Source organism: Populus euphratica, unplaced genomic scaffold, assembly GCF_000495115.2.
Source record: "Populus euphratica unplaced genomic scaffold, PopEup_1.0 scaffold2146.1, whole genome shotgun sequence".
In the NCBI taxonomy this organism is placed as follows: Eukaryota; Viridiplantae; Streptophyta; class Magnoliopsida; order Malpighiales; family Salicaceae; genus Populus; species Populus euphratica.
Genome location: NW_011501998.1, coordinates 11,409 through 22,979, shown reverse-complemented (window position 1 = coordinate 22,979; position 11,571 = coordinate 11,409). Strand labels below are relative to the sequence as shown.

General features: G+C 34.6%; 1 protein-coding gene across 1 annotated transcript in view; it reads right to left on the bottom strand.

Annotated features, from left to right (window-relative positions):
* Nucleotides 1-2,658: 2,658 nt before the first annotated feature.
* LOC105118718 (probable plastid-lipid-associated protein 14, chloroplastic) overlaps nucleotides 2,659-11,571 on the bottom strand; it is an 18,782-nt gene continuing 9,869 nt past the window's right edge. The window contains exons 6-11 of the mRNA XM_011016729.1: nucleotides 5,666-5,701; nucleotides 5,487-5,573; nucleotides 5,201-5,250; nucleotides 4,846-4,933; nucleotides 2,888-2,995; nucleotides 2,659-2,757 (exon numbers count right to left, since the gene is read on the bottom strand). Of these exons, the coding sequence (XP_011015031.1) occupies nucleotides 2,659-2,757; nucleotides 2,888-2,995; nucleotides 4,846-4,933; nucleotides 5,201-5,250; nucleotides 5,487-5,573; nucleotides 5,666-5,701 (468 nt within the window). The remainder of the gene's footprint in view (nucleotides 2,758-2,887; nucleotides 2,996-4,845; nucleotides 4,934-5,200; nucleotides 5,251-5,486; nucleotides 5,574-5,665; nucleotides 5,702-11,571) is intronic.

The following is an 11,571-nucleotide window of genomic DNA, read 5'->3' as shown; positions in this document are numbered from 1 at the left end:
TAAAGGTAACAACTAAGGGAAAGGGATTGTATATAATTAAAAAACAAAAAAATGAAAAAAAAATGAAAAAAAAAGAAAAAAAATGATGATAATAAAAATGTAGATAAGTTTGGTTTTGTAGCCTCCCTAACCTAAGCAATTAAGCCCAAAGGGGTGTTTTAACACCTAATACCCTAAAGTCAACTGACTTGGGAGCTATTGGCCCAACGCTTGTTACATGGGTTGAGGAGAAAAGCTTAAGGGAATCAAACATTGCACTATCTACATATCAATATCTGCGACCCGAGTTACTAAGCTCGTAGGGGTGTCTTAACACCTAATGCCCTAAGACCAACTGGTCTAGGAGTCATTAGCTGAAAGCTCGTTACATGGGTTAAAGATGCATGATGTTTTTAAATTATATGTATATAGAGTTAAAAAAAAAAAGACAAAAAAAAGACAAAAATAATAATCCCAACCCAAGGAAGTTAACCTTAAACATTAGAACAAAAATTTTGTTTTCTTCCAAGAAAAGCCCCATAATTATGTGTTGATACATTGAACACAAAAGAAAGGTTTATTAATACCTTGTTAAGAGGTATTGAGCAGATATATAAATTTAATGAGAGTTTGTTTATCTGGATAGATTAATGGAAGTTAAATGATGAATACCTTGCTTTGTGGAATTTGCAAATTGTTTTTCTATTTTACGCTTTGATTACTAGGGACTAGTAATAAGCTGGTTGGGGGGTGTGATTAGTACTTAAAAGTGCATTTTTATCATGGTTTTATATCATCATTTTGCACTTGAAGTATCAATAACGTCATGGTTTTATATCATCATTTTGCACTTGAAGTATCAATAACTCCTTAACCAAAGCATGTTTTATAATAATATATCTAATAATATAAGATACCTTTAATTTGTGGTAAATGTCTATTTTTAATGCAGCCTATCACATAAATGAAAAGATTGATTGATGACTTGAAGACATAAATGAAAGGATTGATTGATGACTTGAAGAACTTAAATTGCAAGGATAAAGAGATGGCCAAACTTAGAAAAGAGATGTCGGTGCAATCCAAATCGGAACACTGTTCGGTAATTGGGTCATATCTGGAGCTACAGACTCAGATTTAGGTCCAATTTATATGAATGGAAAGGTAAGACATAGGCCTACAACTTTCATATAGAGCCTAAGATCTAAAAAGGCCATTATCAAGTCCAAATTGTAGCAACAACAAAGAAGCCCGAATCTGTCTTCCAGCCCGAGCACTGTTCGGTATTTTGGCCATATCTGGAGTTCTAGAAGTCCAAATGAGCTGAAAGTTTTACACAAGAAAGCTGAGACAATTGCCTACAACTTTCATGTTTACAACTGGCTCCAATTTTGACGTTATCGATGACAGTTTGGGCAGACAAAAGAAGATAAGGATTGTCACCAAGTCAAAAGTTGGCCACCCATTTATCAATTAGTCATCAAATCAATAGTTCCCAATTTTGGCCTATAAAAGGAGGCATTTGCCATGCATTTAGGCATCTTGGTTTCCAGATCAAGATCATGCTCTTCCTTTCTCTCTTTGTATTTTTTGTAATGTTTATGCTTTGCTTTCATTAATATTAAGTTTATGCCTTTCATTTCCTTTCCTTTACTTAGTTAACTTTTATGTTCTTATTTTGTTTATCTATTTTGCTTTCTTTCATTATGTCTAGTTAAGTTAGTTATGTCAAGGTGAAAAGGTTACACTAATGGTGTAAGAATAAGTATAATGTAAACTTAATATGGACTTTAATGTTTGATACTAACATGTTTTATATTTGTTATCTTGTTCACTCTTTAATACTTTGCTTGTTAAATGACTAATCTTGATTTATGTTGTATAACACTTGGTACAACAAATGCTTGGCACTTTCATAGCCCATAATATATGGTATAACCGACACCTGAGCTATGAAAGGAACTTGATTTGTTGTTAACATAAGTTATAATCATGAATGCTTGACGAGATTTACAAGTATTAGCATTAATTGAATAAGATGACTAATGTAATCATGTTAACAATATATAATCTGATTGGAACCTCCTTTGTGTGTGGTTTCCATTTCAATAATAAGAGTTTATACTATACTTGTTTGATATACCATTAGTGGAACCTCTAACCTTGACATTTGTTATTATTATTGTTTAATCCTTACATTAATTTTCCATCTCCAAGTTCTCATCATCTTCTTCTTCTTCTCTTTCTTTATTATTATTATTATTATTATTATTATTACTACTACTACTACTACTACTACTACTACTACTAGTATTATTATTATTATTATTATTATTATTATTATTATTGTTATTGTTGTTGTTGTTGTATTATTGTTATTTATAATTTGTACAAATAACCTCCCTGTGGTTCGACCCCAGTCTTGTCGGGTTATTTATTACTTCGACACTCCTGCACTTGGGAGAAGACATCAATCTTTTAATCATGTCAGCTATCTCTGCCTTAAGCCACCGACACATTGTTTTTACATATCACGCTATGTGAAATTTAATGAACTCTAGTTTCCCTAGAAGTGCATGCAGCAACCTAATACATATGCCTCTCAATTGTTTAACATTAAGGCACTTCCTCGACTACTCAAAACTGTGGCAGAAAAATCAATTGCCACAGCCCCACAAGTCAGTCATCAAGATCCAGCAACAATTGTTCAAAATGCTGAAAATATTCAAGAAGAATCAGCACCTCAACCTGCCACTTCTGTTTCACTATCTTCATCCACTGCAACAGAAATCACAAGAACAGCATCATATGATTACACGAACTCAAACAGGGAAGTTAAAACCCATGGTATTTATTTCTTCATGACAACTCATTCCTGCATGTTTTATTGTTGACCTTGTTGCCCAACCATAAGAGCCATCTCCAATTCAACAAGCTCTCCAACATCTACATTGGCTTCAAGCAATGCAAGCTGAAATGGATGCCCTTCACAGCAACAAAACCTGGACCTTGGTACCTAGACAAGCCAAAATGAATATTATCAACAGCAAATGGATGTTTAAAATCAAAACATGATCTGATGGTTCCATTAAAGATATAAAGCTCGGTTGGTGGCTTGTGGATTTTCACAGCAACCAGGACTTGATTATGATGAAACATTCAGTCCTGTTATAAAACCAAGCACCATTTGGCTTATCCTCACCATTGGCATGTCTCAAGGATGGTCTGTCAAACAACTAAATGTTAGCAATGCCTTCCTTCATGGTGATCTACAGGAGCAAGTGTATATGGCTCAACCTCCAGGTTTTAAAGATTGATCTCATCCAGATTATGTTTGTGATCTTTATAAAGCTCTATACAGATTGACGCAGGCTTGTCTTACATGATACCTCAAATTCAATAACTATATTCAGCAAATGGGATTTACACGATACCCTTATGATCAATCCTTATTTTATCGCACTCAAGGATAAGACATTCTTCTCTTACTTATCTATGTTAATGACATTCTTTTGACAGGCAGCTCATCTTCACAGATTACCAAGCTTATTGCCCATCTCTCTGCTATCTTCCATATTGAAAGATCTTGATGACATTCATTATTTCTTAGGACTTTAAATTGCTCATGATGAGTCCATATTCACAGTCACTCAAACAAGGTATCTAATGTCTCTTCTTCAAAAGTTTGGCCTTGACGGTGCCAAACCAGTAAGCACTCCACTAGCATCAGGTTCTTCCATGTCTATCATTAATGGTGTTCCCTTAGCTGATCCTTCTCGCTATCGTTGTTTGGCTGGTTCTCTACAATACCTCACCCAGACCAAACATTTCGTTTGCTATACATCATGTCTGTAGATTCATGCAAACACCTTATGATACTCATCTTATTACTGTAAAAAGAATTTTTTAGTATCTGAAGAGGACACTTAATGTTGAACTTCACTACATTCGCACTCATGTTCATGAACTTCGTGGTTTTTGTGACACAGATTGGGCTAGCTATAGGGATGAAAGATGTTCCACTACTAGGTTTGCCATTTTTTTAGTCACCAATTTGATATCCTGGGGAGCTAAGAAGTAGGCCACTGTGTCTCGATCGACAACTGAGATAGAGTATCACGCCTTACCTTCCATTGCAGCTGAGCTAATGTGGATCGTTCATTTACTCAAAAATATTAGCCATTGTGTTCCTCCTTCTAAGCTCTACTGTGATAGTATTAGTGCCATCCATATGGCTAAAAATCCAGTATTCCATCATCATACAAAACACATTGAAATAGATGTCTATTTTGTTAGAAAACGAGTTGCAAGTGAAGCTCTTTCTTTGGCTTATATTTCAAGATCCGATCAAATTACAGATATTTTTATCAAATCACTTTGTGCTGCAATGTTTACATTAATCGTGACAAGCTTTGCCTCAGTCCAGCCCTGCCTTGAGCTTTAGAGGGGATGAAGAGATATGAAAATATATGCAGAGATTCCATGTAGGATTCAAGTGCAGAAATCTTGCACGAATCTTCTACATGCTATAATTCTTTGTTTTATTTACTTCATGATTTCCATAATTCCTGCATCAAATCATGTATATATATAACAAGTATCAATGACCTGTAATGTATAAAATACCTATTTAAAGACATGAATAATATACATGAATACAAGTTCAGCTTTCCTACAGAAACGGGTAGAAATTAATGAAGAGAAACTTGAGCTTATCAAGAGACGAAATGCAAGTCAACAAAAAAATGCACCAGGTTCTGGATTGATTAATCCAAAAGCTTTACATGAAAAAAACAAAAAAAAAAAAATTTAAAAAAAAAAAAAAAAAAAAAAAAAAAAAAAAAAAGGGGGACTAGCATGTTATACCTTCATGAGGAATGATTTGAACTTGATGAAAATTAATGGATCCATGAGTTCCCGCAGCACCATTTTTTCCATCATAAATCCTACACATCTTTTCAACATGGATGAAACAGAATTCAGTACATCAGGAGCTCTGTTATCTATGCATACGAGTCAGCAGCATTCCCTAGTATCCCCCCCTATAAAGTTGGAAGTTCAGAAGTTTCACAAAGTAAGACATCAATGCAAGAAAGACTTCACATGTTATGGAGCAGAAAGTTATGGAGCAGAAAACAGTGGATAGCGCATGTGGGAGGTGCAGTCATTCAATGGTGCTGATTTATTCATTTGTTGTTTCGTTCCTCAATATTTGTGCTACCTTTCCTCAACCGTAAGTCTAGAACCACCAAAATTTCCCATTATTCGATGCTGTTGAAGAGGTCCAATACCAGAAATAAAATTTGACTTCAATAGATAAACCGAGATTGTTGTCAAGTGTTGTCATATCAGAAAGCACAAATCAACAAGAGTTTCCTCAAACGCCCTTCTCCTTAAAGAATCTCTTTCCTTTTTCTATATATATCAAATTTAATTCTAAATTCAGAGAATCTAAAATAAAATTAAAAAAAAAAAACAGCATAAGAGGGGGGAAAGCTTGCATTTACTTTAATATGCCTATCCACTGGGCTTATATGCACATTCTCCAGCCTCAACGCTGTATCCGAAAGTCCATGGCTGTGCAAGTAGTTCACCTTAAGTAAGCGAAACAAACACCTTACACTGTAGTTGTGCACAGCAAATGGCAACTATTTGAGCACAGATAATACAATTAAGATATACATGCTCCAATCAAGAGATCCCTCATCAATTTGTGTGTTATTTGCAACTGCCGAGAGACAGCAGGTCCTCCGACCGTGTCATCTCCCACCCTCCTGACAGATTCCTCATCCAATGCCAGAGTGGTTTCCAATGTAGGTAGCAATCTAAAAAATAATAATTTCACGTGAATCGAAAAATAAAATATTTTATTTTTTATTTATTTATTTATTTATTTTTATATTAAATTAGTATTTTATAAGTTAAACTTTGTAAATTTATAAAATTATTTTTTTATTTTTTTAGTTTTTCTTTAAAAAATTTTTATATTTTTCCTTTATTTTTCTTTCTTGTCTTTTTTTTTTCATTTTGTTTCTGCCTAGTTGGTAACGTATAAAAGAAAAAAAAATTTATTTATTTTATTTTTTTAATAGCAAATAACTATTTTATCTTTAATGAATTTTTTTGTTTTTATTTGACTTTTTTTGTTAGAACTACTAACTTTATTTATTTTAAAAATTTTAACAAGATTTTATTCTATATATTTTAAAATTTCTCGTAAAATTTCAGTTCAATCTGATGGTCGGATTGAAAATTACACTCAATAATATAAAACTAATCAAATTATAATTTTTTATCAAATTTTTGAATTTTTTTAAAAATTATAAAATTTTAATTTAAGTTAAAATATCATATTAAAAAGTTTTACACAAATTTTTAGAATTTTTTACTATATCAGATAAAAATTAAAAATTTTCTTTACATAAAAAGATTGATCTGGGTAGAGTCCACTCCAGTCCATGCATGCCTACGCTCTTGGCCAGGCCTTTCATTCTTTTGTCCTATCCATCTACCGCGCCAGGGATCGCACGATTTACTTGCACCATCGCGCGATGGAAAAATCAAGCTTGTTTTTTACGTAGCAGGTCCTGGTATAAATAGAAGCATATGGAAAGCTCCCACGAGCAAGAAGAAACCCATTTCAGTTGCTCTGCTTTTGCTTGTCCTAGAAAATGGCACAGGTCTCCAAGATCCTCAAAAAGACTGATACTAAGAAGAGGCTGTCAGTTCCTACCAGGTTTCTCAGGTCCCTTCCACCTTTCAAACTAGGCAGCCATGCCGTCAAGTTTGAAGCTACAGACGAGAAAGGCGAAGCTTGGCCCTTTCAATGCTCCATCCGCAAGAGAGGACAGTACCCGAAGCCAGTCCTCACAAGAGGTTGGGTTGCATTCGTTAAGAGCAAGAAGCTGCGAGTTGGTGACAAGGTCAGGTTTATCAAACGTGAGAACCGAGCTACTGCAACAATCTCTTACAAAGTTCGTGCTGAAAAGGCAATCAAGATCTTTGGTGCTACATTTGGCTACGCACGGATCTAGTCCATTTCCCTAATTAATAGTTCTGCAAGTCAAGCTAGCAAATAATAGTGTCGGTTTCATGCACTGGCTTGCATCGAGTCCCTTTCTGTACTTATGCATTTTACTTCTCCTCAGTCGTAACTCTACGCTGCAAAGTTTCCCCAGTCGTAATTCTACACTGCTAAGTTTCCTCAGTCGTAACTCTACGCTGCAAAGTTTCCCCAGTCGTAATTCTACACTGCTAAGTTTCCTCAGTCGTAATTCTACTCCACTAAACTACACGTTGGTTGTTATTAATGGTTGGCTTGTTCTTTATCCAGTAGTGAATGAAATGGAGCCATGTTTCCCGCTTAGGATGACATGTTAGATTTCTAAGTTGGGTGACTTTCAAGTTTCTTGAATTCTCATATATTTGTGCTGCTTCTGCAATTAGTATGTTTAACTTTCAAAAGCCATCCCATCTGCTAAGGTCTCTCAAGATGTTCCTTTTGCACCTTTCTTTCAAGAATATGGAATTACTGATCCCTGAATAACGCAATATATAGGGAGCTCGCGAGGCCACTTCTCATGCAAGGGTACGTAGTAGTAGTTATGTGGTATATGTGATTGCGCTCTTGCATATGAAATGAGAATTATTTTGCATATTTGGCATCTTGACGAAAGAAAGTAACGATGTTGGCTTAAATCCGTTGCGTGATTGCCTCTTTAAGAGGTATTATTTCATGTTTAAAATTATGATATCAAAGTGGGTTTGATCTTGAAATTACACCTCTTGAAATAGAGAGATAATATATAGCTAGGGTTTATAAATTACCTGAATCCTCCTCGACTTCCTATTGACGTAGAATATTGATATAATCATAGAGCATTAATGTTGGTTCGATCAGGGAATCCTCTTCACAAAACCATAAAAAACGGCGCTCGTGCGGTTCATTTCTTTTAGTGGCTTCCAATGACGCTACAGTCAAGGTGATGGTGAGAATGGTGTGCGCCTGCAAAACAAATCCACCCTCGGGCCCCACCACATGCATAATTACATCTCGGCCCTAGACTCTTAAAAGATATATTTCCATCAGATGTAATGACATCAATGTTTTTACACAAATAGTCTTATGATTCTCGTTGCGATGAATTGAATCATTTGATACTTCACATCTGGGTGTTGAGATGCTGTTGGTTTTTCATCCAAAATTGGGTCTTCATAAAATCTCGGAGGGATGGCATTTTTTTGGAGGCGAATCTCGACAATTATGATGATCTTAATTGTTAAACAAAATCCGGAGGCTTTCCAATATATGGGTCAGCGGGTCACCCTCGAGTCACATTTTTTATCCGATTAGTTCCAAACGGATCACTAAAATTCCGACCATATTGAAATGATTTGTCCGTAACAATATGTTATCAAATTCAATTAAAAAAAAACCCAGCCCTAATCTGTCTTGAATTTTCCGAATCAATCAACAAAGCAAGGTACGTAGAGTTTGACAGCTATAATCATAACTAAGAAAGCCATCATCACAAGTGAAATAAAGACTACATGACATTTAGGTTATAATTGGATTGACATGAGCAATAAATCTTCGAGGTGTGTGCTCGACTGGTAATAGCCATAGCATCATTTTAGGTCGGTCAGAATCTAGAGAATGGTTCGTGGCAGCAAAAACGATGGAGCATGAACGTACCAGACAGAAGCTGATGGTTTTATAGTCTGTTTGGTATCATCTTGAGTACCGCTGGCTGTCTTCTTATTAAGGTTTAGAATCATTTTTCAAATAAAGCTTTATAAAAATGCAACATTTGACAAGCCACTCGGATATCAGGCCGCACTGCATTTGGAAAAGGTTGATCTTCTTCGATTAATCGATTGTACAAATTACACGAGCAAGAACACAACTGCTACTTACATTCCCAACAGCAATTTCTATCTACATTACTTGCACGGAATGGCCATCTACTGGTTTCATCAACACATAGATCTTGTAAATAAGAGAGCTGATCCATTGACCCCGCGCAGGACTAGCAGTCTGGAGTCCACGTATGTTCCACAGACGAGCTTAGACAAATCAAACATCTCAGGCGGAACTTGCACGCGAAGTTGTTGAACTATACTGCTTGGTGGAACATCATTTTGATTAAGGTTGTCCCCGAGACTCATTGTCACCTCAATGTCAGCTGAAACAAGTTTGGCCACAGGAAGGCTCGATGGAAACTCCTTATACGGGACAAGTTTCCTCCATTTTTTAGCTGACAATTTCTGGGCTAAAGAATCTTGATTGTTTGGTTGCCCAAAGGATAACTTCTCTGATGTCTTTTCCTCCTTAAGATACAACCGTCTCCCGGATGTCAACCGGAATACAGAGTTTACTTCCAATTTCCCAGTTATACCACTTTTGTCATGAGGCCAGTCTCGACCATTCATCACCGTGAAGCCAATGTCCGATGTGAAGGAAATACTAGTATTTAATTTTGATGCTCTATTTATAGTTAGATAAACATCACCAATCAGGACACGAGCAGAAGGCTGACGAAGGGTCAATCCTATTTGTCTCCCAGTACAGTATAATAGATGACATTTTCCTGGAAGCAACTCCAACCAGTTCTGCACATTGAAATAGAGCAGAAATTTCAATATTAAGTAACCTTTGAGAATAACAAGGCCTCGATCCCGAGCTCATTGGAGATAGATGGTAAAAGCATAATCAATCAATAAAATGTTTCATGTTCTACCAGAAGGAAGAATCCAAAGAATATTGGCTGCTGAAGAAGTACAACAGCTACAGAATCAAATAAGTTTCTAGCTTCTTTTTCTTTCTATTGTATCAATGCATTTAGCAGTTAGACCATTTCACATAAAGTGTTCACTTAACAAAACGAGTGACCATAAATTAGAAGAAGAATTTTGAAAGAAAAGGGGATGGATGATACAAGTTATAATATCTTTAAGGCAACTAGACATAGACCCATACGACTCTTTGGAGAGAGCAAGAGAATTAGTGAATCTACAAAAGCTACGAACAAAGCAGATAATTGCTAACCGTTGGCCTTGAATGAGCATTCAGCATCTCCATAAATTCGATAAAATAGGAAAGCCTATTACGCTATCACATCAAAATTCACCAGTCAGTTTACATTGTCAATGTAATGGCATTGCGAGCTGTAAACCAACACCAGATATATATTGAGTTTACATGCAAACATTTAGTAGTTCAAATAGAAATAGAAGCACGCTAAGATATCTTTCAAGTAACAGGAAATTAATTAGTAACGCTAGTTGTTCCATCTCATTCTTGTGCTTCCCTAGAAAAACAGGGTACTTTATAGGTTCACAAAGCCTCTGATAAATGATCAAGATGCATGGTTGCGCTTCTCTATGCTCAGAATATGAAACTTTCAAAAATTCCAGCTAATAACTCAAGGCACTGGCTTCAAAGAGTCATAACCGATGAATCCATCTGAATGACAGTAGAGAACTTAGAAATGCTAATTGTAGACACACCTGGGGCTGCTTATAAATGTATTCCTTCTGTAATTCGAAGACATTTCAAGATGATCAAGATGCATGGTTGCGCTTCTCGTTGTCAGTTTGTCGTGAGCACCACTCTATCACCAAGACATTTCAAACAAGAAACTTGAATTTAACAAACTAGAGCTAGGTATATAACTAGAGTTGAACTTTTAATCATTCTTTTAAGCTTTATTTTTGTCTCTTTATAAAGTAGATAAGCAATTTAAATTAAAGTAGATAAGCAATTTAAATTTTGTTAGAAAATGAAAATGTCTAAGCTGCCATTGGATGTCAGTTAATGTTTATTTATTAACTTATAGTTATGTATTAAGAAATAACAATCATTAAAAAATCAGCTTTGATTTACTTATAGTCATGTAGTTAGAAATTGATATACTATTAAGGAAATATATTATTAGCATTTCAAGTGTTTAGAGTTTCTATGATCAAAATAAAGTGGCATAAGATATTAAGGTGTATAGATTATGAGTGATTTACGAAGTTTACATTATTCTTTAATGTTTTGAAAATAAAAAATAGTGAAAAAAGGGAGGATAAGCTTTCTTTTCTTTACTAAGGTTTGTTGATATTTACAAATTAGTAATTTCGTATGGAGTTATGCTATAGTGATAATATTGTATTAAAATAAAATAGTCAATCAAGAAACTTTAATGTATTAAAATAAACTAGTCAATTAGTAATTTTCACATGGTAAATTGTAATGCTTTCAACTTTATTGAAACTACAGTGATAGCAAGCGAAAGCAAGCGCGGCGCCCTCTATAATTAAAATGATTGATTTTCTATTTAACAAGACTCTGTTTTTTATCCTTTATAGCTGCAATATAGAGTTTGAAATTGAGATGATAGTTATTTTTTAAAATAATTTTTATAAAAATATATTTAAATAATAATTTTTATTTTTTATTTTGGCACATTAAAATAATAATTTAAAATCATTAATTATCAATTAATTTAAAGCAATTTTTTTTTAAAAAAAACAATTTTTAAACATAAAAACAGACAAATTCTAATCATCAAACATGTCATGAGGCTTTCGGGGGCGGCCATTTAT